Source organism: Pogona vitticeps, chromosome 1, assembly GCF_051106095.1.
Source record: "Pogona vitticeps strain Pit_001003342236 chromosome 1, PviZW2.1, whole genome shotgun sequence".
Classification (NCBI taxonomy): domain Eukaryota; kingdom Metazoa; phylum Chordata; class Lepidosauria; order Squamata; family Agamidae; genus Pogona; species Pogona vitticeps.
In genome coordinates, this window is record NC_135783.1 from 274,079,682 (window position 1) to 274,107,144 (window position 27,463).

At 41.5% G+C, this 27,463-nt stretch overlaps 1 protein-coding gene and 2 long non-coding RNA genes across 4 annotated transcripts in view; 2 read left to right on the plus strand and 1 right to left on the minus strand.

Annotated features, from left to right (window-relative positions):
* Positions 1–466: 466 nt before the first annotated feature.
* Positions 467–13,308, minus strand: LOC110077407 (uncharacterized). Its single transcript, XR_013540369.1, has 2 exons — positions 13,181–13,308; positions 467–1,524 (listed from the first exon to the last, which is right to left on the minus strand). It is a non-coding gene; the product is annotated as an uncharacterized LOC110077407 (long non-coding RNA).
* Positions 1,500–27,463, plus strand: part of LIN7C (lin-7 cell polarity scaffold C) — a 32,732-nt gene continuing 6,768 nt past the window's right edge. For both annotated transcript variants that reach the window (XM_020790429.3, XM_078382973.1), the window contains exons 1-2: positions 1,500–13,528; positions 27,176–27,294. In XM_020790429.3, the coding sequence (XP_020646088.2) occupies positions 12,790–13,528; positions 27,176–27,294 (858 nt within the window). In that variant the 5' untranslated portion in view covers positions 1,500–12,789. The remainder of the gene's footprint in view (positions 13,529–27,175; positions 27,295–27,463) is intronic.
* LOC140703119 (uncharacterized) lies at positions 13,535–26,714 on the plus strand. The gene is made up of 2 exons (XR_012082458.2): positions 13,535–15,083; positions 18,017–26,714. It is a non-coding gene; the product is annotated as an uncharacterized LOC140703119 (long non-coding RNA).

Sequence of the window (27,463 nt, forward strand, 5' to 3'; positions counted from 1 at the left end):
TAAATCAAGCCTAAACTCTCTCTAGAAGCAAAAATGACTAAATTGAATCTATCGTAATTTGGGTGTATCATGAGAAGAGACTCATTGGAAAAAGACAATAATTCTTGTTGAAGACAGCAGGAAAAGAGGAAGACCAAACATGAAATGGAGTGACCTAACAAAAGAACTCATAGTTTTAAGACTGCAAGACCTGAGCAGACCTATTAATGATAAGACTTTTTTTGGGGGGGGGTCACTAATTCACAATATGAATTCACATAAGCTGAAAGTGACATGACAGTATTTAACATATTAAAGAGTACAAATTTGAGATAGCAGCACTTCAGAGAACTATCTAGAGATTAGAACAGATACAAAGATGAACATGAATGTATAGTATGAGAATCTTTTTCCGAGGTCAATGAGGCTATTATGGTGTAGTATCAGCATGGACACTGTTCTTAAAACTCAAGAAACAACAGCTTCACACTATTCAACAAAACTTTATTTGGAAAACTGGATTTATATCTGGTTCCTGCAGTTCAAATAGGATATAAATTAATTGGCAAGAATCATTTAAAAAGATTAAAGATGTACAGTGCATGAGAACAGTCAGAAGGAATTAGTTAACAGAGAAGCAGGCGTGTGGATCACGCTGCAAATTTTGGACAATGACAATATACCAGACTGAGGGGAAACATAATTGTTAATTCAATCCACAAAGGACAAGATTAGAAGTAAATGTTCCATGTGTACATACGCCCATACATATACAACTATGTGGGAGCTAGTTCCTAGTTGTGCTATTCCACACATCTATGGAATGACTAGGAATATTAGCACAGGCTGTGTCTTCTTTAACTTATTGCTAGAATAGAGTTCCCATTAATTCTAGCCAAAACAGCAGATGATGCAGAACTTTGTTCCCAGCAGATTGATAACTGGATGGCAAAGACTTAAGGTATTTAAAACAGACCAGAGTTACATGAGAGGACATTGAGGTTGAGCAGTTCATGTAGGGCAGTAAGTATCCATTAAGGAAAGATTAGTAAAACAATTATATGAGGAGTTCAGCACAGGAAAAATATGACTCAACATCACGGTATTTCCCTTCCAGGGTATTTTCATGGAAAGGTCTTATCTCAACGTGAAGATTTTGGTTTCTGTTATCCTCCAGTACTGTAAATGCGAAGAAGAACTAGCTGAAATTATCCACTGGCAACCTTTCAATTGCATAGTTCTATAAATAAAAAGTTAACAAACTGCACAGTTGAAAGTGGAACTTAATTGGCATTACTACCCAAATGTGCTCTTGGAAGCTTTCGCAAGGAATAAACAAGTTCCTCAGTGTCAGTATTGTCATACTAGTCACATTTATCGTATCAATCACATTTTTCATGTGCACAGAAGGGAGAAAAGCATCATAATGACATAAATTCCAACAGCTGAAGCACAGAAAGGTCCTTCCATATGTCCGCTGTGCACTCCCACACTTGCCAGAAGTGAATGTGAAAACTCTTTAAATGTGCTTGCGCCAGTCAATCTCTGCAAAATTAATCAAGAGAAGCATTCTGTGACATATAGCAAAATGCTGGGCTCTTCTTACATGCAAATCAATTGGCGCATGAGATGAATCATAAGGCATTTTCTGTGATGCACACCAGAAATCTGCTGTGTGACATGGGGCCAGGTGTCCTCATGAGCATGCATGACGAATTCTAGGACACTTCCCAGAGCATGCCCAAAACATTGGCCTCTACTAGAGAGGCATCATCATCTGCTATTCCACTTTGAAAGTAAGACAGATGTTAAAACTTATTCTAGGTTCTTCTTACAGTGAAGTTTTTAAACAAAAATAAGGACAAATGTACACCAGCATGGGTCTGGGTGCAGTGTGATAACTACGATTGCCTTTTAATCCCCAGTGGATGCACTGGCTCCTTCTACAAGGAAAACAAAGTTCTAAAAATGTCTGAAACAGGACAAAAATTAATTGCAAGATGGATCTATATTAGACTACTGACAAACGTATTTAAGAAGTAAAATTGCTATCAACATACAATGGTGACTACAAAACATTTATTCTAAGATATTTCATTCAGCGATCAAATATACGGTTTCCTGAATGGCCACACTCTGCCAAACGAGTACAATGTCAATATTTTCCTTTAGGACCACAACGTCCCCCAAGATAACATATAGAGCGTACAAATTTGAGGCCGTAACACTTCAGAGCCCTATATAGAGGTTAAAGAAGATATCATGAACATGAATATACACTATGAAACTGCAGTTCAAAGGGCAATGATGTCATTATGTGGTGGCATCAACAGGAATACGGTTCTCAAAACTCAAGAAGGTACAGCACACAATAACAATGACAGCACACAATAACAACAACCTAATACTGGCTGCAGTTTCCAAACTCTGCTTAAGAACATCCTCACGGAAAACATTACAATATATCATCTACTGGAAAAATGATTAAGGTGGCCAAATCTACTTTCTCTAAAAGGTGTAGCCAGCACACCAACTAAAGCTGGTCAAAGTACTTCAGGCCACAACAGTTATATATGGCTGCTTTAGAGGCATCTCCAATCTGCAAAGCTGATACTGACATTATTTTACGCAATGTATGCTTGTTGGGGTGCATAGAAAATTCAGCCTGCACTACAAAGTCTTGATGATACTCTTTATTAGCATATTCAAGTCACACAATGAATTTTTGGAAGGCATGAAATGTCATTCAGTCTTATGAAAAGGAGCTCACAGTCTCTTCTTCATGAAACCAGGGACTTGTGTGTTGGCAAGAGTGCATAACTGATTTAACTGCTGACAGGCAAGTGTCCATATTTCTTAACTCACATCCCAGTTTACAGTACAAGCTTGAATTTCTTATTTCATCTAAAAGGAAGCTCAAGTTTGTGATTAAATGTGGCTTCATTTGCAATCTAAGCTTATGGTTATGCAATCATAATGATTAGTTCTATATGGATCATTCAACACACATTTACGTACATTCATACAATTTACTGCATACCTCTATTTTCTCCCAATAAATAGATTAAAATTAGGTTACAAAATATTCAAACCACAAATACAGCTAAAATACAATTACAATATTGAAAAGCAATTAATATTAGTATATTAAAACAAATGATTTTTTTAAAAAAATTAACACATTTTTAAAAGCACAATTGAAAAACACTTTCAAAGGCATTCTCTATTAAAACCTTTTCCCCTGGCAGCGAGCCAGATACCAAAGGTTTTCCTGAACAGAAGGGCTTTTGCTTGCCAACAGAAGGACAAGAGGGAGATAGATGTCAGTCTGGTCTCCTTAGGAAGGAGCTTTACTGCTTGCGAATAGCCACTGAAAAGGTCCTCTTTTATGTCCTTATATAGTATGGCGGCACCAGGAAAATATTTTGACACATAGGTAATCATGTAACAACATGACAGCACACATGTATCTATTTGGACCTTTAGGGGGGGAAAGAATAGCAGTCCAAATGCTGTCCAAGATGGAGAAGAAACACAGAAAGTTGAGGAACTTATGAGAACAAACTCCTCAGTCTTGAATTCGCCCTGTGGAAAATTATGGGGCAAAGTAGCTTGTGGGAAAGCACTTCAGCTTTGGTAGTTTATGATTCACATCCAAGGAAACAACTTTCCAGATTTATATTGCACCTTCACGTGTCAGCTGTAGGTCTGACATTTCCCATTATAAAAATAGAGTAGCAGCTACTTCATATAACACCAGCCGCAAGACATCTGGATTATATGGCAGGGGTATTTTATGGTGCTTTCAGATCTAATTATTTTCTGACTCAAAATGCCACATGAATTGACTTTGTTCACTGATATACACTCCTTCACTTCTGAACATTTCATTGAAATGCACAGAACAGAATCCCTCATCACACAACAGAGGAAGTGACCAATCTTAAAATCAGTCTCAGAAGCAGGGAATCCCGCTGGGTACAAGGGGCAGTATTTTGCATTTTAGTCATGTCATTTGTCTTTGTTTTAAAACCAAAGTTCAAATGCTTTAGGATGAAAGTAACTACATACAAGCACATGCACTGCAGACCCAGCTCCACATCGACCTCCACAAAAAGCGAATGCATGCAATGGGTTTGTCCCGCTTGTAGCCCACATGTGGATTGCTTTCATAACATGAAATGGGCTTGCCCCACACTTAGATTAAATTGGTGACAGATGAGACTTGCACAAAAGAGCACATCATGCACACAAGGGCAGGATGAATGCACTGACGACATAGGCGTTAAGAGCATCCGCAACAGAATGACCTAGTACTGCAGAAGTCTCCTTCACATGGTTAGGCAGCTGTGGTGAAAATCCTACACATTTACTCAGAAGCAAGTCCTACTGAAGTCAACAATACTTACTCCCTAAATATACAGTGGAGTTTAGCCCTGATAATGTTTTTCAAAATATAGTGATCTTGTTTGATTTGTTTGTAGTTCACAGATGGATGCAATGACAACTAGACAGCTGGAACTGGATTTTGTCTAGAGGCTCATCTGTCCACCATATAAGAAAATCAGGACATCTGCTCCACAGAACTCTCTGACACTATGTCTAGATACAAAACTAATCCAATGTAGGGATAACAATAAGAAAATGTCACCTCCACCTAAAATATAAATATATGTGACAGAGTACTATGTTTATTGGATATTATTACCTCATTCTGTTTCGCTAAACAATAAACAAAAACAGAAATTCCATTGCTTAGTATATTAAGTCACAGTAGAATGGACCCATTAAATCAGTGGATATTTGTTGAGTCAACTCATCAGCAATTGATTTAAATATGCCTACTCTAGTTGCGGCTCACTTACTTGCTACCCAGGCTACTCTGGAAAGTTCATGACAGAAAGAAAAAACATTAAATCATAATTAGATAAATATAACAACTACCCAAAATTAAATAAAAATAATCAATTAACTAAAACAACAGCAATATAAAACAATTAATAAAAGAAAGGGAATTGGTGACTTAAGTGCCAAGTTGACCATTGCGCTCTGTAATGTGAAGTCTGGGAAGGCCTGTCTGTACAACCATGTTTTAAGATGTCTTTCGAAAATCTCCAGTGAAGGAAGGGGCCAGGCGAATTTCAAGTGGGAAGTTATTCCATAAATGCAGTGCAACCACAGGGAATGCCCACGTCCTAGTTTTCTCTTTCCAAGCCTCTCTTGGTGTCAAGAGAGGTAATACAACTCGGGAATGTGCATTTCTGGATCCTATTTTTGTTTTCCAGGCAGCAGCTAAGTTAAACCACGGGTATTGATTCTGTGGATATGACAGCCCTGCTGTATTTATCTTGCTTACTACCACCGTAAAGGATTTCAGGAGAGTTATGTTCACAGAGCAGATGTGCATTCACTCATGTAGGTGATGATTGTTTGAATTTTGCTGGAACCGCCCGGTCTGGGGTCCCTCTAGAAATGGAGGATCGAAGGGGAGACCAGGAGAGGTCTCTCTGAAGCAGTTGGTAAGCTACAGAAGGAAGAAGATTGGACAGCAACCTGATATTTCTTCCCTCTGAAAATTCACCTGAGCACAGTTCAGAGACGGGAGCCATCTTGGCAGAATAGCTGTAAGTAACTCCACCCCCACTCCCGAGGAGAGAACAAGAAATACGGCTGAAAATATACAATAACAAAGTAAGTTGAAGCCTTTGATTTATGAATAATCTCATTAAGAAATTAGAGTGAAAATACTTGGCCGAAAGAAGATAAGGAGTGGCGAGTCTTTCTTGCCAGCCTGCTTCTTCAAAACAAAACTGATTCTTAAACAGCAGGCTGGCTCAAGGTCGAACAGAGAGACAGCGAGACAGAAAAATCTTGTGCTTCTGGAAAAAATCCCAGCGAAAATACCACTGGACAGGCTTTAAGGGACTGAAATTTTGTGAATGCTGTTTAGTCTGGATCTTTCTCCCTAGACTGTATGGGACTCTAATAACAGAATCTTGCTGGGTTTTCAGAGAAGGAAGAATAAGCTTTTGGAAGTAAGAAAACGGACTGTGAATCACCAGTGAGATGACGCAATCAGCTAGACTGAGGAGCTAGGAAAACCATGACTGGAGTTTGATGGATTATAAGGGTATCTATTGAAGAGACTGACTTCCTCTGTCTGCTGTTTAGCCTGGATTTTTTCTTGGCTGGACTGCGTGGGACTCTGACAATACTGCCATGGTCATAATTTAAACTGCTGGGCTAAAAGTTGATTTATATACTACAGTGGGGTCTTGACTTGAGAACTCAATCTGTATTGGAAGGCGGTTCTCAAGTCAAAAAGTTCTCAGGTCAAATCTGCATTTCCCATAGGAATGCATTGAAAACCATTTGATCCGTATCTGCTCTTTTCCGTCCATAGAAACTAATGGGAAGCTGCTATTCTGCCTTCAACCACTAGAGGGGGATATTTTGTTTCTTTTTTTCTTAGGTCAAGAAAGGTTCAGGGAATGCAGGGAAAATACAGTCCAGGCAGGACAGTACCAGGCAGTCTGAAGACTGTCTCCCAATCCACTTTCTAAACGCTGGGAGGAGTGAGGAAGCAGACAGGCACCCGTTTCACTGGCCAACAGTTAACTGAAAGTTCACATTTTGCACTTTCCCTGCCTCCCACGTGGTTTTTTTCAGTTCTTAACTCAAATTTAAGTATGTAAGTCAAGTCAATATTTTCCTATGAGTGGTTCTTAAGTCAAGACCCCACTGTATAACATCTGGGTAAGGAGGGGAGAAAGTACCTAGGGGAGGTTTATGACGATGGGTTTGGTTTGTTGATAAAATAGTGGAAACTAAAGAGTATTATCTATACAGACCATACTCATTGGAAAGATGGAAATGGCCTCCGAAAAATTTAAATGTCAACTCTTGGGGACTTTGTCAGATAAAGAATGGCAGGTTACCATGCAAATGATAATAGTGGAAACTAAAGAGTATTATCTATACAGACCATACTCATTGGAAAGATGGAATTGGCCTCCTCAGCCACACTAGACGCTGTTCCAAGTCCTTCATACAGAGCACGTTACCATAGTCTTTCGAGACTGAAGGATGCCTAATAGATAATAACAGGATTTCAGCAGGTAAATGAATGTCTCAGCTAGATGGAAGATTTGATGAAAGAGAAATCATCAGATGTTAAACAACAGTTAAATTAAACTGTACTAACTCCAGAACTGTTTTATTGAGTGTGATGCCAGATAACATAGATGGCATTAAGAGTTACCCAGTGAGCTATTTAGCTACAACAGTCCGAAAATGTGATGTTAAAAATCGGATTACTATCCTGGATTCATCCTTCTCTTCCAAAAACTGGAAGAAAATAGAGCCATGGAAACAACAGAAAATATGGAAAGTGATAGAAATGGATACTTTTTCAGGCATGCTGAATGTATGTCCAAGACAGAAGGAAATTGAAAGAGGGGATGTATTTTACAATTGGTTTCGGTTTCCTGATAGTGTTGGAGTAACTTATTTAAACTAAAACATAAATATAAGTTGATAGCTAGAGGGTAATCAAATAGTTTAAAAAAGTAGAAAGTTGATTTTTTATTGAAAAATGAATGGATTGGATGATTGTATACAGTACTTAATATGAACAGACTGGATGATTGTATATTCTGTGTTCTCCTGTCCTTAAAACCCCTTTCCCATCCCTTTCACTTCCTTTTACATTTTGTATTCCCTACCCTATTCCTAAAATATTTAAAAAAAAGATTTTTGAATTTTGCAGTCTGAGTTTTTTAGCGCCGATTGCTCTTCTGTGTTGTATGGAAAATGTCCTTCCTTCACAGATATCTATTACAGTACTAAGGAATATCTCTTTGCATACCACAGAGATGCAGCCCCATGCTGTGTGGCCTGTCAGCTAAATCATGCTCTGCCAGTGTAGTACTTTTCATTAGAGATAAGCAAGAACTGTAGTTTGGCTCTTCAGTGTGGTTTGGACTCACAGGTGTTGGGTGGGGCACTCCAGATTCCCCGCCTAACCTCCTCCAGTGGGTGCACACTCAGAGGAAGAGGTGGGGCAGAGAGGCCTGCTAATAGGAATTAGGACGCCTGGGGGAGGAGGTGGGGCGCCCTGGGGGAGGAGGTGGAATGGGCGCCTGGGGGAGGAGGTGGGGCGGGGAATCCAATCTGCCCAACCATGCTGAAGCACCAAACTGCAGGTTGTGCCCATCTCTACTTATAATACTGGTACTGTGATTGGGAATTGATTGATACTGTACCCAGATCTTCATCACTCCACTGTGGGTATGATAGGCAACATGTGGGCAACTTTTCTGAACTTATTTTCTTCCCATCTCATTAGGCCCAATACTAGGAAATGTACTTACACCTTCGGTCTCGAGAGACTATGGTAATGTGCTCTGTATGGAAGGCTTTGAACATCTAGTGTGGCTGAGAAGACCAATTCAAGAGTGACAATCCATTCTACACTGAAGACAAATACAATCTGTCCCCTGTCCAGCTCTCTGATTTGGCTGGTTTCCGGACTGCCTCTTTGCCTCGGCCTGCTGGACAAGTGTCTCTTCAAAATGGGAGAGGCCGTGATGCACTGCCTGCCTCCAGGCTGAATGCTCAGATGTCAAGGTTTCCCATCTGTTGAGGTGCATTCCTAAGGCCTTCAGATCCTGCTTGCATCGCAGCTGTGGCCTCCCTCTGGGGCGCTTTACCTGCACTAATTCTCCATACAGGAGATCTTTCGGAATCCGACCATCAGCCATTCTCACAACGCCACCCATTTATGTGCATATATCATTTTCAAAGTGTCATGTACATAGACTACATGGGATTAGGGTCAGTACATGGTCTCTCCATCACACTCCACCTATGCCATATGTCCTTCTGGCACTGAGTTGGGAGGCATATAAGAAAATCTGCTGGGGATCCAGTGGAGCACTGAAGTCTGCAGTAGTATTGACAACAGAGCTATGCCCCATCCAAATCTCCTCCAGAGCATAGATCTCTCAGTTAAGATTACACTGTTATTCTTACAAATCAAGGTTATGTCTTAATTTATAATTTAAACTGAAGGTGAACATACTAACTGAATACAAAGGCCAGTATCCAGTTGCACAGTTCTGCCAGTATAGTGGGAATGACATCACCAGCAGCAGCGGGTTGCTGGTAAAGAAATCTTGCTTAGATTTTCAGCTGGATACAACTTGTTCACAAGGCTATTCAAATTGAACAGAAACCATTTAATTAGAAGCAATCTGCTGCTGCCAGTGATATCATTCCAGCTGCAGTAGCAGAACTACAGAACAGGATACTAGCCAGAAACATGTTCATGATTTTCAAGCAAATAGAACTGAAATATGGATTACCCAATATTCTATCCAATAGGCCACACCTCTTATATTTTTTAGAACATACAGTAAATGCAGTCATTGTCTTCGGTATCCTCATATTATTTCAGAGTTATAAATAACATTCCAATTTTTCAGATGGGAACATGGGATTGAGGAATAGCAAATTGTCCAAGCGGACTCTGATTCACCCATAGCAAAAATATCCTGTTCAGTCTTAGAAACCAGGCTCAAGGACAGAGTTAAATAAATCATCCTCTTATAGGTATTTGATCCATGAAAAGCCCATAAATACACTCATCTACATATGGACAGCAAGAATATAGAGCTGTGCACAGGCCCCACATGACTTAGTAAAGGGGGAAGGAATATGGAAATTATTTAAATAAAAATACAGCAAAACAAATGTATCCATGGAAAGTCAAAAAGGTGGCAAGGAGCCATGACACCAAGTCCTATGAGAAAATATTGAAGGAACTGGATATAGTTAGCATTGAGAAGAGACCAAACACAAGTCCAGTTAAAGGCCAAACTGTAAGCATGGTGCATACTGGCTAATATAAATGTGGTTGAATGAACTGATAGCATATAATTCTCACAATAGATGTGAGCATAAAGATGGCCCAGAACAGCTTCTTTAAGATGGAGAATGCAATATACAACAAAAACGTAGCTTTAAGAATGAGATTGTACAGTGCTAAGTATTATCCATTTTACTGTTTCCCCTAAAATAAGACCTAACCTGAAAATAAGTCCTAGTATGATATTTCAGGATGCTCGTAATATAAGCCCTACCCCCAAAATAAGCCCCAGTTCATTCAAACCCTGCCCTCCACCATCGTGCAGCATTGTGCATCAACCAGAAGAAGATGACATGACTGTATTTAAATAAATGTAGATTGGTGTACATGAAAAAATAAATAAAACATCCCCTGAAAATAAGCCCTAATGTGTTTTTTTAGCAAAAATTAATATAAGCCGCCTAGAGTGTTCGTTCTGAGCAGATAGGTGGGGTATAAATTAAATAAATAAAATAAAAATAAAATATAAGACCCTGTCTTATTTTCAGGGAAACAGGGCATATAATGGGTAATTGTGGATTTTAACGTAGGCAGTTTAGAAACATCTGAAATGTGGATTTGTTGTAGAATGCTAAGAATTCCCTAAACTGAGAAGATAATCAATGAAAGCACAGCACAACTAAACACGGAACAACAAGTCATAAAGCACATAAACACAGAAAAGCTAGATTATGTTGGTCAAATACTGTACTGAGAAATGATAAGTACAGATTATTACAGCTGATCATTCAGTGTAAAATAAATGAGAAAAGTGCAGGAAAGAGAAGAACTTCATGGGCTGAAAAATCTCAGGGTCTGATTTGGACTGGGTGCAAAACACCATCTGTTTAGAGTTGTTGTACTGAAAGCCAGCATAAAAAGGTAAAGGTAAAGGTTCCCCTTGACAATTTTTGTCCAGTCGTGTTCGACTCTAGGGGGCAGTGCTCATCCCCGTTTCCAAGCCATAGAGCCAGCGTTTTGTCCGAAGACAATCTTCCGTGGTCACATGGCCAGTGCAACTTAGACACGGAACGCTGTTACCTTCCCACCGAAGTGGTCCCTATTTATCTACTTGCATTTGCATGCTTTCGAACTGTTAGGTTGGCGGGAGCTGGGACAAGCGATGGGAGCTCACTCCGTTGCGTGGATTCGATCTTACGACTGCTTGGTCTTCTGACCCTGCAGCACAGGCTTCTGTGGTTTAGCCCGCAACGCCACCACGTCCCCTTTGAAAGCCAGCATAGCTATGATTATGTCCAATGTGCTTCAGGAAGACTGAAGAAACAGACCTCTTCACGTATTTGTAGGTTTTTCATAAAGATGATGAAACAAATGTGTTCAGTTATTTCATAGGTCAGGTTGCAAACAGGCTCAAATTAAAAGATATTTCCAACCCCAGGGACTTCCCACAGAGAGAGGTTGCCTGCTCCTGTTCCATCTTTGTGCCAGCAGACAGAGTCCTCTTTGAACATGTGGGACTTTGACAACTGACCTAATTTGCTGTACAAGGGGCTTTTAATTGGCTGGGTGTTCTGTTTTCTTTTATTTCTGTGTTTTAAAATTGCTAATGTTTTTATTCTTTTCATATTTTAATTGTGTTTGTTCTATTTAACTGCATGCTGCCTCACGTCTCATTTTCAAAAGAGAGCATGCTATACGTTAAACAAACAAAAACAAGCTTACAGTAAGAAAATTTTCCCAACACACAAGCTCTTTGAAAGTGGAACAAAATATCCCTGCAAGATGGTGAGTTCTTCAACAGGTATTTTAAAGAAAAGACTGAATAAGAAACTATCAGAGATGCTGTAGCAGCTGATTTCCCCCATTACCGCAGGCTAATAGTTTAACGGATTCCCAGTGTAATGTAGTAAACAGAGTGACAGACAAGGACTCTGGGGAACATGATTTGAATCCCCGCTTAGCCATGGAAACTGATAAAACCACTTCTTAAATTTCTCACTTACCTTGAAAGTCCTATTAGGGTCGCCAGAAAGCTGGTTCTAACTTGATGGCACAGAACACACATATGCAACAATAAAACAGTAACTCTAAAATGTGCAGGGTGAAGTGCTTAGACACAGGTAGAAATCACCTTCTGTCTGTCTGTCTCGGACTGTTGGAAAAACTGGACTCCATAAATAAGTAGAAATTATGGGATTGGGAGCTGTCAAATGGCAGGAGCTAGAGTAGCCCTCTTACTTACATGTTGTTCCTGCACCATTTTTTCACACCTTCTGAAAAGTGCCCCGCTGCACCTTTTTTTTAAGTCATGAGGATTCCCTGCAACCTGCACAGGTACATGGAGGGAGGGAACGAGTTCCAATGGAGGCTACCTCTGTAAAGAGCGATCCACAAAGGTGAAGCTGGGTGCTTTTCACCTGGGGGGGGGGGAATCCTGCCAAATTATGGGACTGGGAGTTTCTTTTTCTGGAACTCCCATCCCTATTGAACAAAATCAGATATTGTTAGACTGTAATTCTCAGCAGCCCTACCCTGAGGATTAAACTGTAAGAGATCATGAGACTTTAAATCCATGACTGTGTAGTAAAACATCATATGTTCTCCATCTCTATATTATCATTTTCATTTACACTGCATTGTACCCTGGCTCTAGCCATCATTTGAGTAAGATTAATGAAAAGTTTCCTTGCTGTTGCCTTTACAAGCATTAAAACTGCAATGGGGGGGGGGGTTTGAGGGGGAGGGGAAACTTCTAGTTATGATTTTTATTCACTGATGCTGCAGTTTCAAAATCCTGACACTTTTAGAAAGCTAAAAAAAAAGAAAGCTAAACGTCTCCAATTATGCCTTTTATCAATGTGAATAATTTAGAATGGGAATTATGACGGTTTTTCATAACGTCGTGGTTTTCTTCCTGCCCACTCACTGCAGGTGAACAAGAGATGTGTGTTCCCTCCTCTCCTTTTAGGAAATCCTACCTTTTGTGTCTACCTGGAATAGAAGTTCAGACGCAAGAAGGGTGCATCGGTATGTCCACGTTTTCACGGGAGGGAGAAGCATACAGATTCAGGCATAACTTATTTTTTAAAACGACCACCGGCTCTCTCCCCCATCCCCCTTCTGTGAACAGGAACGTGCCCACACCTCTCTGGCACTGCTTGGCTCTACATTGTAAGTGTGCCAGCTCTTATTCCAATCTAGGGAGACACGGATTTTGGCCTAGGAAAGCTTCGGTTGGAAGTCTCCGTTTCTACCAGCAAAACAGAGGCAGGAGGAACGGCCTTTCTGCATTTCAAACGGCCCGCCTTTCCAACTACAAGCTGCCTCGCTTACAGGGTCCTGCTGAGTTCAGCGAGGAGCGCTTCGGAGTGAAGACGTCGGGGACCACCGCGGGGTGCGCTTCGGAGGAAGGCGCAGAAATAGCACAGCACCGACTCAGCCCCGTTAAACCAACGGGGACGCATAAAGGAGAGCACGAAACCGGCGCGGACGGCAGGCAGAGCCAGCCAGCCGGCCAGCCGAGGGGCTTTGAGGTCGCCATCTTCCTTCGTGCTCTCGCGGCCTTTTCGTGTCGCCGCCTCCGCCGGGCGTCATTTCCCTTAGAGCCGCTGAGGAGGAGGAGGAGGAGGAGGGAAGGAAGCAAGATGGCGGCGCTGGGAGAGCCCGTGAGGCTGGAGAGAGGTGACAGCGGGCGGTGGGCGATACGGGGAGGGAGAGCGGCATGTTGACATGGGTGAAAGGGGCGCGGGACGGTCGAGGTCCTCCGTAGTGCCTGAGAGTCAAATGAATCCTGAGCTCGGAGAAGGCTGGTGAGAATGCGGATTGATGGGGGAGACGAATCCGCGCCACCTTCCCCACAAACACTGGTACAGGGGTCGACGGGCCCCCCTTTTCCTGCTTGTTGCTCTCTCTCTCTCTCTCTCTCTCTCTCTGACCTTACTAGCCCTGTTCTTTCCCAGCACTGCCCTGAGGAATGTTGAGGCCAGATTAAAGAAAAGTTTTAAGCCGTGTGGAAGTTTACCTCGATTCCTGAATCTTGGAACAACCTTCTGGTTTTGTGTAGGGATCAGTCTGAACGTTATGTTCTGCGTTTAACTCACGTAGTTTGGTTCATAATTCGTTTGCCTCGTACAGTGCTTACCTATGGGTGCCTTGCTGTTCAGGTTAATCGGCGTTAATTAGAAGTCGGGTGCAGAAAAACCAGATTTGGAAGAGCCTGGGGACACCTTGCCTTGCTGGTGTGAACTGAAGAAAGGAGTCAGATGTTTTGTAAAAGAAACAAAAATTGTTGAAGCTTATGAGCCTAGAAGTAAGATCTGCAACAAAAGGTTGCAGTGATGAGTGCTTCTGTTGAGGGTTCCAGCCAACCGTTTTTTTCCCACCAGGATATTCATTTCCTTTTCCTTTTTGGTTTTGTATACCTTTCCCTATCAGTGAGTCTTCACTGAATGGTTGGAGAATTAATCTCCCTTCCCCTTTAAATTTTTTCCCCTCTTTTTTTTTGTTATTTTGAAAATTGTACAATCTTCTAATACTTATATTGGAAACACAGATAACACTAATTAGGCTAAATAAGTGCCAACACTTGAAGAATGCTATTAGTAGATATCACAAAAGGACCTAATTTTATGACTAACAGTGGTACTGAGGTGTTTCTTCATAATGCTTTTCAGCTACCGCTCCATAGCATGTTCCATCCTGATACCCTACCAATGTTTCCTGATGTCACTCAAGCAAGGTGGAATGCTATGTTTGTGTTCCCCCCCCCCAAGATTTTCTGACACAGGCATTGTGTGTAAAAGGCAATGGAGAATTCATTATGTAACTTGCAGTTTGTTTTTAGAGATGGAGAAAGAATGGATTCTTCATTCAGGAGGAAAACTCTAATGCCAACACAGCTAAAGCCACGTCTTTAGTTTAAGATTTCCATTTTGGAACTTTAAGTATAGATCCAGCAGCTTTACCAGCTAGCCAAGATGACTGTGAGATTTGTTTTTGGTTGTTGTGGGTTTTTCGGGCTTCTTGGCCGTGTTCTGAAAGTGGTTCTTCCTTTGTTTTTGTTTCTCACTCTTCAACAGCTCTACAATGCCTGGCTGATGACTGGAGCCAGAGGTTGGGAGTTCATTTACATCCCCCAAAAGCCAGTCTCTGTGGCCTTGGGCAAACTGCACAGTTCCAAAAGAATAGAATCATGTGCTGTCAAAACTTCTGGTGACCCTTTTTCAGTGCTTTCCAGGTAAAGAATACTCAGAAGTGCTTTGCCCTTTCCTTCTCCTGGAGGCATTCTAGGACTGTGCAGTTTGCTGCAAACTGCACAGACTGCACAGTGGGGAATCAAACTCCCAGAGTCTCACTCTGCAGCCAGATACCTAAACTACTGAGCTATCTAGCTTTCCCCCAGAAGAAGGGAACGGTAAATCACTTCAGAATACACTTTGTATGTGGAAAACCCTGGAAAGGGTCACCATAATTTGGAATTGACTTGATGGCATATAATTAATAGTATTATCCAATCCTGACTTAAGATTTTGCACATGGACCACATGACTGTTTCTTTTTTTTCTTTCTGTTTTTTGCATCTTCTGAAGGCCATTTTTATATTGTTGGGATTTCTTGAAAACGTATTTCTGTTAACAAAAAAAGTAAGAACTGTTGCTGGTTTTGGGGGAGGGGTGGTGTATCAGAAATCAAGACATAATACTGTGTGTCTAATTGTTTTAGTGATCATCAAAGTGGTGGTACTTGTCTGTCCTCTGGAAGCTGGTCAACAGTGCAGTTAAGCTAAAGTACCTGGATTTAAGACTACTTAACTCTTCTGAAGTCATTGGGAGAAAATTGGCTTAAGTTGAAGTCCTTACTTGTCTGTCCAGTAAGGGCAAGCATTAAGATAAACTACTAAGTTCACACTAGGCAATGGAATTGGATGTTTTTGCTTAATGTTTTTTGTTTACTATTTATCAGCAAAGCTATCATAATTCACAGTTTGAGATGCATACGTTGATAGTTTTCAACCGCTCTGTTGCTTGTTGTTACAGAATATCCTCTCTTTCTCCCTGGGAGCTCAAAATACAGGATATGTTATTCTCTTCCCCCTCTTATACTTGCCACAGCTTCATGAAGTAGGCTGAGGTAAAAGGGAGTGACTATTGTAAGCTTCATAGGGATTTTAAATCTAAGACCTTATTTTACATTTGTGACTCTTTCCATAAATTTGCAGTGAGTAGGAACTTACACTAAGGCTTATGCTTTTCCATTAATTGCTACAGCAGTTTGTTGGGGTTGGATAGGTGGATATGATACTAACTAATTCATATGCAGGTAAACAGCCCTTTGAGATGCGATATTTTCCACCTTATCCTGTCACTTCACTACATGTGAAAACAAACCTATAAAATAAATCAACTTTGATGGCAAAGACGGTGTTAATATTTTCTCTGTATCCTCCAACATGTGGCTTCCGGAGAGCAAGTTCTCATTAAAAAAAAAAGTCTGTCTTGATTTCCTGCTAAATAACTTTGGCCTGGATTCAGTGGATGTTTCCCTTCTAGTGGAACCACTTCCTTCAAAAGAATGAAAATTGGGGCAATCTTTCCTCAGCTGCAGCAGCTCTTTTATGCCCTCCATACCTGCTCTGGGAGGCCTTTTAGGTCTTGTTGAGAACTACAGGTTGACAGAAGGGACGTCTTGCTGTAGTAAGTGATACCCAAAAATACAATGGGCAGAATCTTGTTACTTTGTGTGCTTGTGTAATAGCAGTCACACAAGGAGTAGGTTCTGTCTGGCTGTCACATACCCCATAGTCCTCTGGTTGTGCAATGGAGGATGACTGGCAGTTAGAAGATTATTTTCATAGAGCAGATCTGTTCTGAACACATTATTTCACAGTAGGAGTTTGCTCATTGCTGGATTTAGGTCGTTGGAGCAGCTTGATCTCCATTACCAGAAATGTAATATAATACAAGTGCAGTGTCATATAGCAGTTTAACAGCTCCTGAACTGAATCTTATTAAGTAGATGACAAATGTATAATACACCCTGTTTTCTTTTTTTTCCCCTTTCAAGCTTTTAAAGAAATTACTTCAGTTGTGATGTTCAGACTTTAAAGAATAGTGGACTTTCAGGCAGTTATTCAATGTTTTGACTTGCTAATGTGTAAATACTTTAAAAGGCGGAATAACTTATTTTCATAAAACAGAACTGTTTTGAACAGAGCCAGAATAATTGCTACTCTGTGATGGCAAATGACTGTAATACTTGGATCATTGTTATCTTAACAGTTTTTGAACAAAACCCAAGATTACCAAATAATGTGTGACTTGATGGGCTATTTTGGACCTTGATTTTCATATCAGTGATGTCTTGGCTCCTAAGAATGCTTTTTCTTTACTAAAGTATAGCTCTAATAATTAAAAAGTAAATTGCTTGATGTGTAGTCCTTGCAAAGGGGCAAAACTTTGTAGGACTGCTTCCATTATTAGTTACAGAATGAGGTCAGACAATATTGTCACGCTATGTAGCTGAAGCTTTAATACTGTGGTCTGCAGGATGTTGCTGGTTTGGCCCAAAGGACACAGAGAGAGTGGACTATTTTAACACACGTCATGCAAGCATATGGTCTAGTAATAATGGACATCTGCTGTTTACCATTTAAATCGCTTGTGTGAAACCTCGAGCACTTGAAGCATCTTTCTTTTATTTGTGTATGGTTCCCAGTTAACGTGGGTAAAGACAGGATGGGGACAAACACAAACCCTGAGAAATTCTGAATAGGAATCTCAGAATTTGTTTCAGACTTTCTCATTAGGCAAAATTAAATTGCAACTTCATGTGACAGCTGATTTTTCATGTTATTAGGAATTTGGAAAACTAGAAGGAAAATTGTAAGGGAATCTTGATAATATTCTCCTGTGACAAGGACTAGACTCGATCCATAGGCCCCTTCCAGCTCTGTAAGGTAAAGGTAAAGGTTCCCCTTGACAAATTTGTCCAGTCGTGTCTGACTCTAGGGGGCGATGCTCATCTCCATTTCCAACCCATAGAGCTAGCGTTTGTCCGCAGACAATCTTTTGTGGTCTAGTGGCCAGCGACTAGACACAGAACGCCGTTTCCTTCCCACCATGGTGGTACCTATTTATTTACTTGCATTTTTGCATGCTTTTGAACCGCTAGGTTGGCCGGAGCTGGGACAAGTGACGGGTGCTCACTCCGTCGCATGGATTCGATCTTACGACTGCAGATCTTCTGACCTTGCAGCACAGAGGCTTCTGCGGTTTAACCCACAGTGCCATCACATGTAGTTGTAAGAGAATGATGCTAATAGGGTTTTTTCCTGAATAGTAGATTGTTTTGTAATTGTGTATCATATTAAACATCTATCAGTTGCTGACATATTCTAATTTTCCAGAGATGCTTTGTCACTTCATTCACTTTTTTGAACTAGTAGTATATCGGGCTGCAGAGCTGGAGGTTGGGAGTTTAATTCCCCACTGTGCATCCAAGAAGAACCAGTCTGTGTGACTTTGGGCAAGCTGCACAGTCCCAGAATGCCTCCTGAAAAAGAGAATGGCAAACCACTTCTGAGTACTCTCTACCTAGAAATACCAGAAAAGGGTTGCTGTATGTCAGAATTGACTTGCTGGCACATGATTATTATTATAGTGCATTATTGTAAGCCTCATATTTATACTGGACAGTGTTTTATTGTTGGCTCTTCAGTCACTCTAAGCAAATGGAACTGTGTATGCTAGAATATGATGTTTGGACTTGACTTCTGGCTCTGCCCTTTGTCACGTGAAGCCTCTGTGTTTTGATTTCTAATCTTCAAAGACTATGCTTTGGCAAATATTATTTTTGCTCAGTTGTTTTGATGGGGAACAGAAGTAACACCAAAGACCATAATGAATTCTATGCCCACTGGAAAGTTTTTGGCAACTGCCTGCACATCATTTCATGTCTGATTCAAACTGTGGAACTGGAAGAAGAAAACATATTGAAATCTTTTTGGCAACCCATTTTCTGTCCATAATCCCATTCATAATTCAAGAAGATAAAAGTCATAGCAAATCTCATTATATACCATAGTTGCTTTTAGGATTAAGCTGTTTACTTGAACCGAACAGTAAGAAACAAGTTAGTACTCTGTAAAATATTAGTACTGTATGATGTGTTGCATAGATATTGCTGAGGTCAGTGGTGGGATTCAAATAAATTAACAACAGGTTCTATGTCCTAATGACCATTTTATTTATACCAAAAGATATACCGAAAGGTAGTTTAATAGTTCATGCATTAAATTCTTCAATAAGGACTTACAGCAATTGTTCTGACAATATTTTTAGCTCTTTGAACACTTTCAGGAATTGAATAGTTCTGGTGGTACCTATTTATCTACTCTCATTTTGCATGCTTTCAAACCGCTAGGTTGGCGGGAGCTGGGACAAGCGACGGGAGCTCCCTCCGTCGCATGGATTCGATGTTATGACTGCAGGTCTTCTGACTTTGCAGCACAGGGGTGTCTGTGATTTAACCTGCAACACCACCACGTTCCGTATAACAATATATTATTAAGCATTCATATAAACCCTGAAGTGCCATTTCTTTAGCTTTAAATCACATTATTTTTACTTCAACTCGTAAAACTTTACCTTCTTATTATTATCATATAGTTATGTTTTCCTGTTTTTCTTTTCAATTTCCAACTGCTTTCTTTCAACAACACCCTATTAAATAACAGACTTTCTAATGTATGGCTCTAGTGAATGTTACCATGTGATCATTATATAACCTGATAGTAACCACTACTCTCTGTCAAGATTTCATTCACATTGTCCTTTCTTTCCTCCCAGAATAAATTGTAAAAGTAAAGAAAGGGCAAAAGAAGACTGAGAATTATTGGAAAATGAAACTGCATCCTACCAGCAACAGCATAAGTAAACACTACCATGCAAAGTAGCTTCAGAAATTTTTAAAAATCTTAATTCAAACCAGCACTCATCAATAATATAAACTCACGTCAAGGAGCCAGCCCTGTTTGGGGCTGCCCTCTACACATTTACTAATGATGCTAAGTAGTGAAGTGGCCTTCTATCTTACTTTACAGGTGTGTAAAGGAAATATAATGTGCTAGAAATCTAGAATACTTCCAAGAACAGAGAGCTCTCAGAACACAATAGTAACTCATTCCATGTTACTTCTTGGTTTAAGGTAATCAGAAATCAAAATATTTTAATTTACTCTTTTCTTCCATCCAGTAGTTACAGCATGAATCCAACACTTGTCAAAGTAACAACCAAACTTCACTTTTAAACACCTCCTGTGTGTGTTGTAAGAAACTTTAATTCAAACTGCATCTGACAGTCAGGGGTTAGGGTCCAAAATCGCTCACCAGAAGGAATCTTTGGCCAGGCCTCCAATCCATTCCTCCACAATTATTTATTTATTGGTAACATCTAAATGTAAGTGTCTGTTCTGAAAGTGGGTAACATCTTTTTTAGATCACTAAAATTTTATAAATAAGGCAAAATTTTGAGTTCCCCAGAATTTTTCATGACACAGATGGTATACCATTTAAGATTAGGCAAAGTAATTTAAAAACTGGGCCAGGTAGGATGTTCACAGCTCATGAAAGCAAACTGCCAGAAAGGGAAAACTGAGTTTTAAAATCCATATGAGTAATGTGACAAAGTTATATCATTTTACAGGCGTTACGCTTTTCAGATAATAATCTGACATAAGCATGTAAATGACACTGAGTTTCTGGGAGTAAGGCTGCCCTATAAAAATCAAATGTTGGACCTAAGACTGAGAGGAGAAACATTTTTGTGAGAATCCCCTGGACTGCAAGGAGATCAATCCTATTCGTTCTGAAGGAAATCAACCCCGAGTGCTCACTGGAAGGACAGATCTTGAAGCTGAGGGTCCAATCCTTTGGCCATCTCATGAGAAGAGTAGACTCCCTGGAAAAGGCCCTGATGTTGGGAAAGTGTGAAGGCAAGAGGAGAAGGGGATGACAGAGGATGAGATGGTTGGACAGTGTCATCAAAGCGACCAACATGAATTTGACCCAACTCCGGGAGGCAGTGGAAAACAGGAGGGCCTGGCGTGCTCTGGTCCATGGGGTCACGAAGAGTCGAACACGATTTATCAACTAAACAACAACAACTGGATGTTCTTCTGCCAGTGCATGGAGCCAATCTTCTTTGAGACTACACTTCCTAGAGTCCCTCAGCCACGGACCTGTCATTCAAAATACTAACTTCCCAGGCCCTAGGGCTCCTGCAGAGAAGGCTGATGTCAAATGCCTTCTTGAGTCTCACTGGTCTCCTTGTGGTTTTTACTCCTCCATCCCTGACATCATGTTCAAAATTAGCAATTTGAGAACGAGGTTATGCATGCCTTTTGTCTGCCTCTGTAGACTGAAATACTAAATACTTTAGGAATTCCAGGAAGGGGCAGGTGCCCCAGCGGGGTAGTGATAACATTTGCAAGGGAAGATGCTTTACTAGAACAGCCTCCACAGCCACCTTGCCTAAAGGAGAGTCCCCAAACACAGGCATTTGCATGTACCCACACAAATGAGCAGCTGGTCTTTTGTAGAATGAATGGCTCTTAATGGCCCATTGGACACCAAACCATCCTCAAATACTTTGCATGCCAACAGGGATAGATTGCAGTGGTCCCATGTTCCTGGAAAAAGGACATTCCTCTCTAGGCTACTGTGGGAATTAATATGAGAGGAAACTGGGAAGTGGGGTGGGGTTGGGGAACTGTTGGAGGATGCCAAAATCTCCGTTAAGCGGGAACCTTGATAGCTTGACTGAGGGTCCTCCAGTTTGGCTGGGGGATTCTGGGATCTGTAGTCCCAAAGGACAAAGTTTCCCTACCTCTTCTTGAGAAAGGGGGCCTACAGGTGAATGAAGAGTAGACCATGGAGGGGACAAGCAAATGCACCCCTCCTTTCTCATTTCCACCCTGAGATGCTGCTGGGCATGGGGGGGGCAGGACAGTGGGCTGCTGGTTTTGCAATTGTTAGATGAGGAGGGTTAGAGCAGAAGCTTGCAGGAAGGAGTGTGGGGGAGTCCCTTTCTCTTTTTCCCTCACCAGTGCCAGGAAAGGGGTTGATTCTTCCCCACACACACACCCTGGCTCCAGTGGCTGCGGGGGGGGGGAGTCACACAGGGAAGGAAGAGCGCGGTCTCATTCCCAGGCATTGCTCCCTCACGTTGCGCAGGTCTGGAGAATCCGGGATTCAAACCACCCAAGGAGGGACCCAGAGCCAGTGACTTTCACTTAGCCTAGTCCACCTCCAAGAGTTGAGCATCCCCGAAAATGACAATGGAAGAGGTAAAGAAACCCGAAACGGCAACGCGGGGGGGGGGAGGGAATTTTACCTGCAGGACCGGGCGGAGGGGAACTATACCTTTGTAGGACAAGCCGCTTTGAACTTGGGGCTAATAAATTAAAACACTTAACATATCAGGTCGAAAGAAAAATTAAAGAAGACAAACGCCTTGTGGTACCTTAAAGATTAATTGCTATATTTTAATGTAAGCTTTCATAGATCAGGTCCACTTTACTCAGACATAAGAGCGAGACTACAAAATATGTATACATTTATAAATGCATGAAAGCCCATGTTCAGATATAGGAGTCTTTCAGGTGCCACAAAGTACAAGTCTTCTTTCATTTCTCTTCTTCCTTCATTTTTTCAGGCTTCGTAGAGACAAACTCTCTTCCCACTCGGAGCCACACAGACACGCTGTCTCTTCATCCCGTCATCTCCTCCCACCCCACCCAAGAGACCACTACTCAAGGCCAACAGGCACCCCTCTTTCCGCTCCCCATGATGGGCCTCGCCCTCCGCCTCACCACAGGGATCGCCAGTGGACCCCCTCGAGGGTTTTCTGCCCCCTTAGGCAACCGCCTTCTCTTTCATTGCTGTGCATACCCCTCTTGCCTGCAGTAGGACATGGCTGGAGCGACCGAGGAAGGAAGGGAGCCAGCAGCCCCGTGAAGCACACACAACTCTCTTCCCCTTCCAGGCACCCTGGCAGCAGCGGCAGCAGCGACAACGACCTCTCACCCCAAGGGCCCTCAAAGAGAAGCCCATGCGCTGCCTGAACACCTTGTTTCCTCTCTCGCGCGCACACACGCACCTACGAGCAGTGGTGGGATTCAGCAGGCCAACAAACAGTTCTGCAGAACTCATAGTACTTTAGGTAGCGGTTCTGTGGAACTGGTGCGAACCGTCTGAATCCCACCACTGGCTGAGGTGTTTTTTTTAACAAGAAGTACCACCATGCAGGATCTATTGTTATAGAGCAGAATTAGTACATAGCTCAATGGGAAAGTGGATTTTTACAAAGTGTTCGAATTAGGAGAGGAAAAGTTAAAGGACTGTGTGTTTCTGTGAACCGTTTGCTCCGTAGAATCCCCTAAATGACTTCCTATTAACAAACAGAATTAGGGATTCATCCTGCTGTTATGGAATGGTATGTGCGTCTGACCGTCAAGGTCTGATAGCATGTCTATTTAAGAGCGTTATGTGGGAGCTATAGAAAATTGCCCTAAAAACTGCTCTAGAAGTATAGTATATATGTACAGCCTGAACATACTATACTGTAGTATAGTTTACTATAAAGGTTTTTAAGCAATGAATCAATTCCAAAAGAACAAGATCATTGAAATAATAACATTTCTTTGACAAATAGTTATTTTGTTCTGCTCTCTAACATATGCATAAGAGATATGAAAATAGCTAAACCTAACATCTTACGGATAATTGATGTAAATAGACATATGGGTCTCTTACAAGCAGAGGTAACGCCATACAGTTGTTTATATCTCTGATTTTTAGCAGTCATGAACACTACTAAGTGGGATAAGTAAACAAAGACACTGCTTGGAAGCGGGATAATGTCAGCTGTTGCGAACCATATGCTTCTGTACTTGGCCTAGGTCGGAGATCTGTAAAGCTCTACAGGATTCCTGAGGTAGTGAAGCACCTCTCATAGAGGCCTGGAATAGCGATGATTTGTAAAAGAGGACAAGTAGACTTCTGTTAACAATTTTTTCACTGCTAGAGCTCTCTTCTTACATCTATATTGTCTTAGCTTGAACATGGTAATTGTTAGCTTCTTTTGTTAGTATCTCATTGTGAGAAATTTGAGACTCTCAGTTCCTATAGGGAGAAAATAGCAACTCAATGGACTCTTCCAACAGAGAGAAAAAATGCAATCCGTTGGACTGTTTGATAACCTTTTCTTTTAGTATGACCTTTGCACTTTTAACTATCATAACTTTATAATCCATGTTGGAAATTCTCTGTGGGCTCTCAAGCTCCATTTCCAAAGATTTATAGTCTTAAGTCTGTGTGGTAGTCTTATTGGTTAGAACTCAAGCCTGTTAACAAGTTGGCCATTTGCTCTGTCCTGCTTCCTCCATTCGTTCTTGTAAAGCAGCTTGCATGTACTTTTCTATGGAATCACTCTTTGTTGTTTATTGAGACTTCTAAGGTCTATTTTAGGGTGCCTATATTTTGCACTAAATGTATACAGTACCAGACCTTGCTATCTAAGCATGCTCATAGCCAAGGTGAGCACTTGTGCTTTAGTGTTAGGATGGTATTGTGTTCTGCATAGACACTTCACAAGGAAGGATTGGAAATATGAATCAAGTTTGGCTTTCAGGAAGACTTGCTACTTGTTATTGAGAAATAGAGCTTTCTTGCATTGCAAAAAGGATTCCAGTTTGCTAACAAGTTTCTACCATGAAATTCAAGCGCTTAAACATCAACTAACCTGTGTTGAAAGTGCTTTGTCAGTACTGAAGGGACCAAAATTTCAGCTCTTCCTTTTGTTACTTGAAAAGCAAAACATAAAATAAAGCTCTTTCAAGAGCACAGAGAGTTTTATTTCATTCAATTTCTGTAGTGCCCATCTGGCTTCCAAGGCTACTATGGGTGGTTCACAACATAATAAAAAACACATGGCATTTTAAATAAAATTTACATAATAACAATATAAGAAATCAAATTAAACATATCAATCAACTTAAAACTAGGAAAAAGGCAAGATGAAATTATAAAAACAATTTAAAAAGACACAGTGGTGGGGCAACCAACTTAAGCACTGAAAGCACCACTATGCTCGTGCTCTGTCAGTATAATATCTGGGAAAGCCTGTCTAAACATCCATGTTTTCAAAGATCTCTTAGGAATTCCCAGTGAAGGGGCAAGGCATATTTCAGGTGGGAAGGTTATTCCAATGGTGGCAAGCAACCACTGAGAAGGCCTGGTTTCTGGTCTTCTCTTTCCAGGCCTCTCTTGGGGTTAATGTTCTCAACCACATGGTCTAGGAAGATCAAGTAGGTCACGCATATCTCACTGAAAGAAGGTGTTCTGCCAAGTATCAAGATCCCAAACTGTTTAAGGCCATGTATGTCAGCATCATCACCTTGAAGCTGGCATAGAAACAAACAGATAAACAGTGCAAAGTACCAGAATAGAGGAGATATGATAGTATTTATTTGCTCCACTCAGTAATCTAGCTGCCATATTTTGGACCTGTTGAAGTTTCTGTAGCAGCCTCATGGGCAGCCCCACATAGAGAGCATTACAGTACTCTCATCTCGAGAGTACCGTTGCATGGACCAGCATAGTGAAGGATCCAGTGTCAGTTTCGGGAGGCAGCTTGGCAATCCACCTCAAGTGGAAAAAGGCGGAATGGACCACAGATGCCACCTGAGACTCCATTGGTAGCACTGGGTCCAGAAGTGCGAACCACCTCCTTAGCAGTGAGAGTAGCCCCCCAAAGGAAAGGGAAGCCACCAAACCACAGACACTAGGGGCACCCATCCTTGAGACTTCTGTCTTGTCCGGGTTCAGGCTCAGTCTTTTGTCCCTTGTCCATCTCAGAACAGCATCCAGGCAGCGCTCAAGGGATGGGAAGGCACCCTCTGCAGAAGGGTGGAATGAGAGAAAGAGGTGGGTGTCATCTGCATATTGGTGAACCAAATCTCCAAAACGTACCCCCCCCCAGCGGCCTCATATAGATATTGAACAACAGTGGGGAGATTTGAACCATGAGGGAATCCAATTTTAAGAGTCCAAGGGGTGGACACCATCTCTTCATGTTGTAGTCTCGGAGGATGGTCCTCTAGGAAAGACCAGAGCCAGGACAAAGCCAGGCCACTGCTCCCCAATCCAAAGAGAGCCTCCCCAGAAGGATACCATGGTTGACTATATCAAGCATCACTGAGAGTCTGCATTTTATCAGGTAGTGATCTGACCATGATAAGGGGACCAGTAGAAGGTCAGTCACCTTTGGGTCACACTCTCCCTGCCCCATTGAAATCACCAGATCTAGCATATGACCTGCTATGTGGGTGGGGCTGTTGACATATTTGGATATTTCCAAGGAATCCATGGTTTCCAGGAACTCGGGAGCTAGTCCAGTGACCTCAAACTCTGCATGGATGTTGAAATACCCCAGCACAAACAGCTTGAGGGATCTCAACAGTGCCACCAAGACAAAACCTACCAGCTTTGAGAGTGTTGGGTCGTGAGGAGCATGGGAGACCTGCACAATCTGAAATCCATCCCTGATCCCCACCGACATGTGGAGGGCCTCCAGGCCTGGGATCGCCAAGGCAGAGACAGCCTCCGTGGTGTTTTGTAGATGTTGGCAACTCCCTCTCCTCATGCCCCCAGCCTAATCTGATTCTGGATGGAATACCAGGGTGGACAGATTAGAGAGAGAGCCACACCGCCCTGTACACCTACCCAAGTCTCAGTGATACAGGCCAGATCTGCACTCTCATTCAGGATCAAACCTAGATATTGGGTTAAGCACCCAGACATTGACAAAAAGGGTAGTGAAAGAGTTGAGGTTTCCTTGGTGTTGCCTTCAGTGAAGATTCGGGAACACTCGGGTCACTTTTTATGTTTTACAGTGCAGTCTTATACATTGCTTGGAAGTAATTGTCACCATGTTCATTGAAGCCTTGCTCCTACTGAACATTGTGAGATTGCAACTCTAGGCATATATTAAATCCTAGCATTATTATTTTTCAAATATATTATTTAGGAAAATAATGAACAAGGGAATAGAATAGGGAGGTCTGCTGTAAGTAAAGAAATGATTAATAGAAACATTCTTGTCATGGAAAAGAGACTATCAGAAAACAATTGTACAGCCAGAGCAGTATGGAGTCTAAGACCTGGTTTTGAGAAAGGGAGAAAATATTCTTGGCTGCCATGTCGGTAAATTACTGATGTCCTCTCATAAAAATGTAGTGGCTCATATAATTTCTGTTCATGTCTTTCTCCAGATATTTGTCGGGCTATTGAATTGCTGGAAAAGTTGCAAAGAAGTGGAGAGCTACCCCCACAAAAATTACAGGCTTTGCAAAGGGTCCTTCAGAGTGAGTTCTGTAATGCAGTGAGGGAGGTAAGTTTTGTTTTAAAAGTGTGTACAAAGCATGTTCCCCATCTCAGATATAAAATTGACATAATCTTAAAATGTTGAGCGGGGGGGGGGGGAATCCAGCAGCTGCAAAAGCTCAAGGTTTATTAGGATTCAGTTGTATTTTCAAAATTATAGTCAAACTGTATTTTGT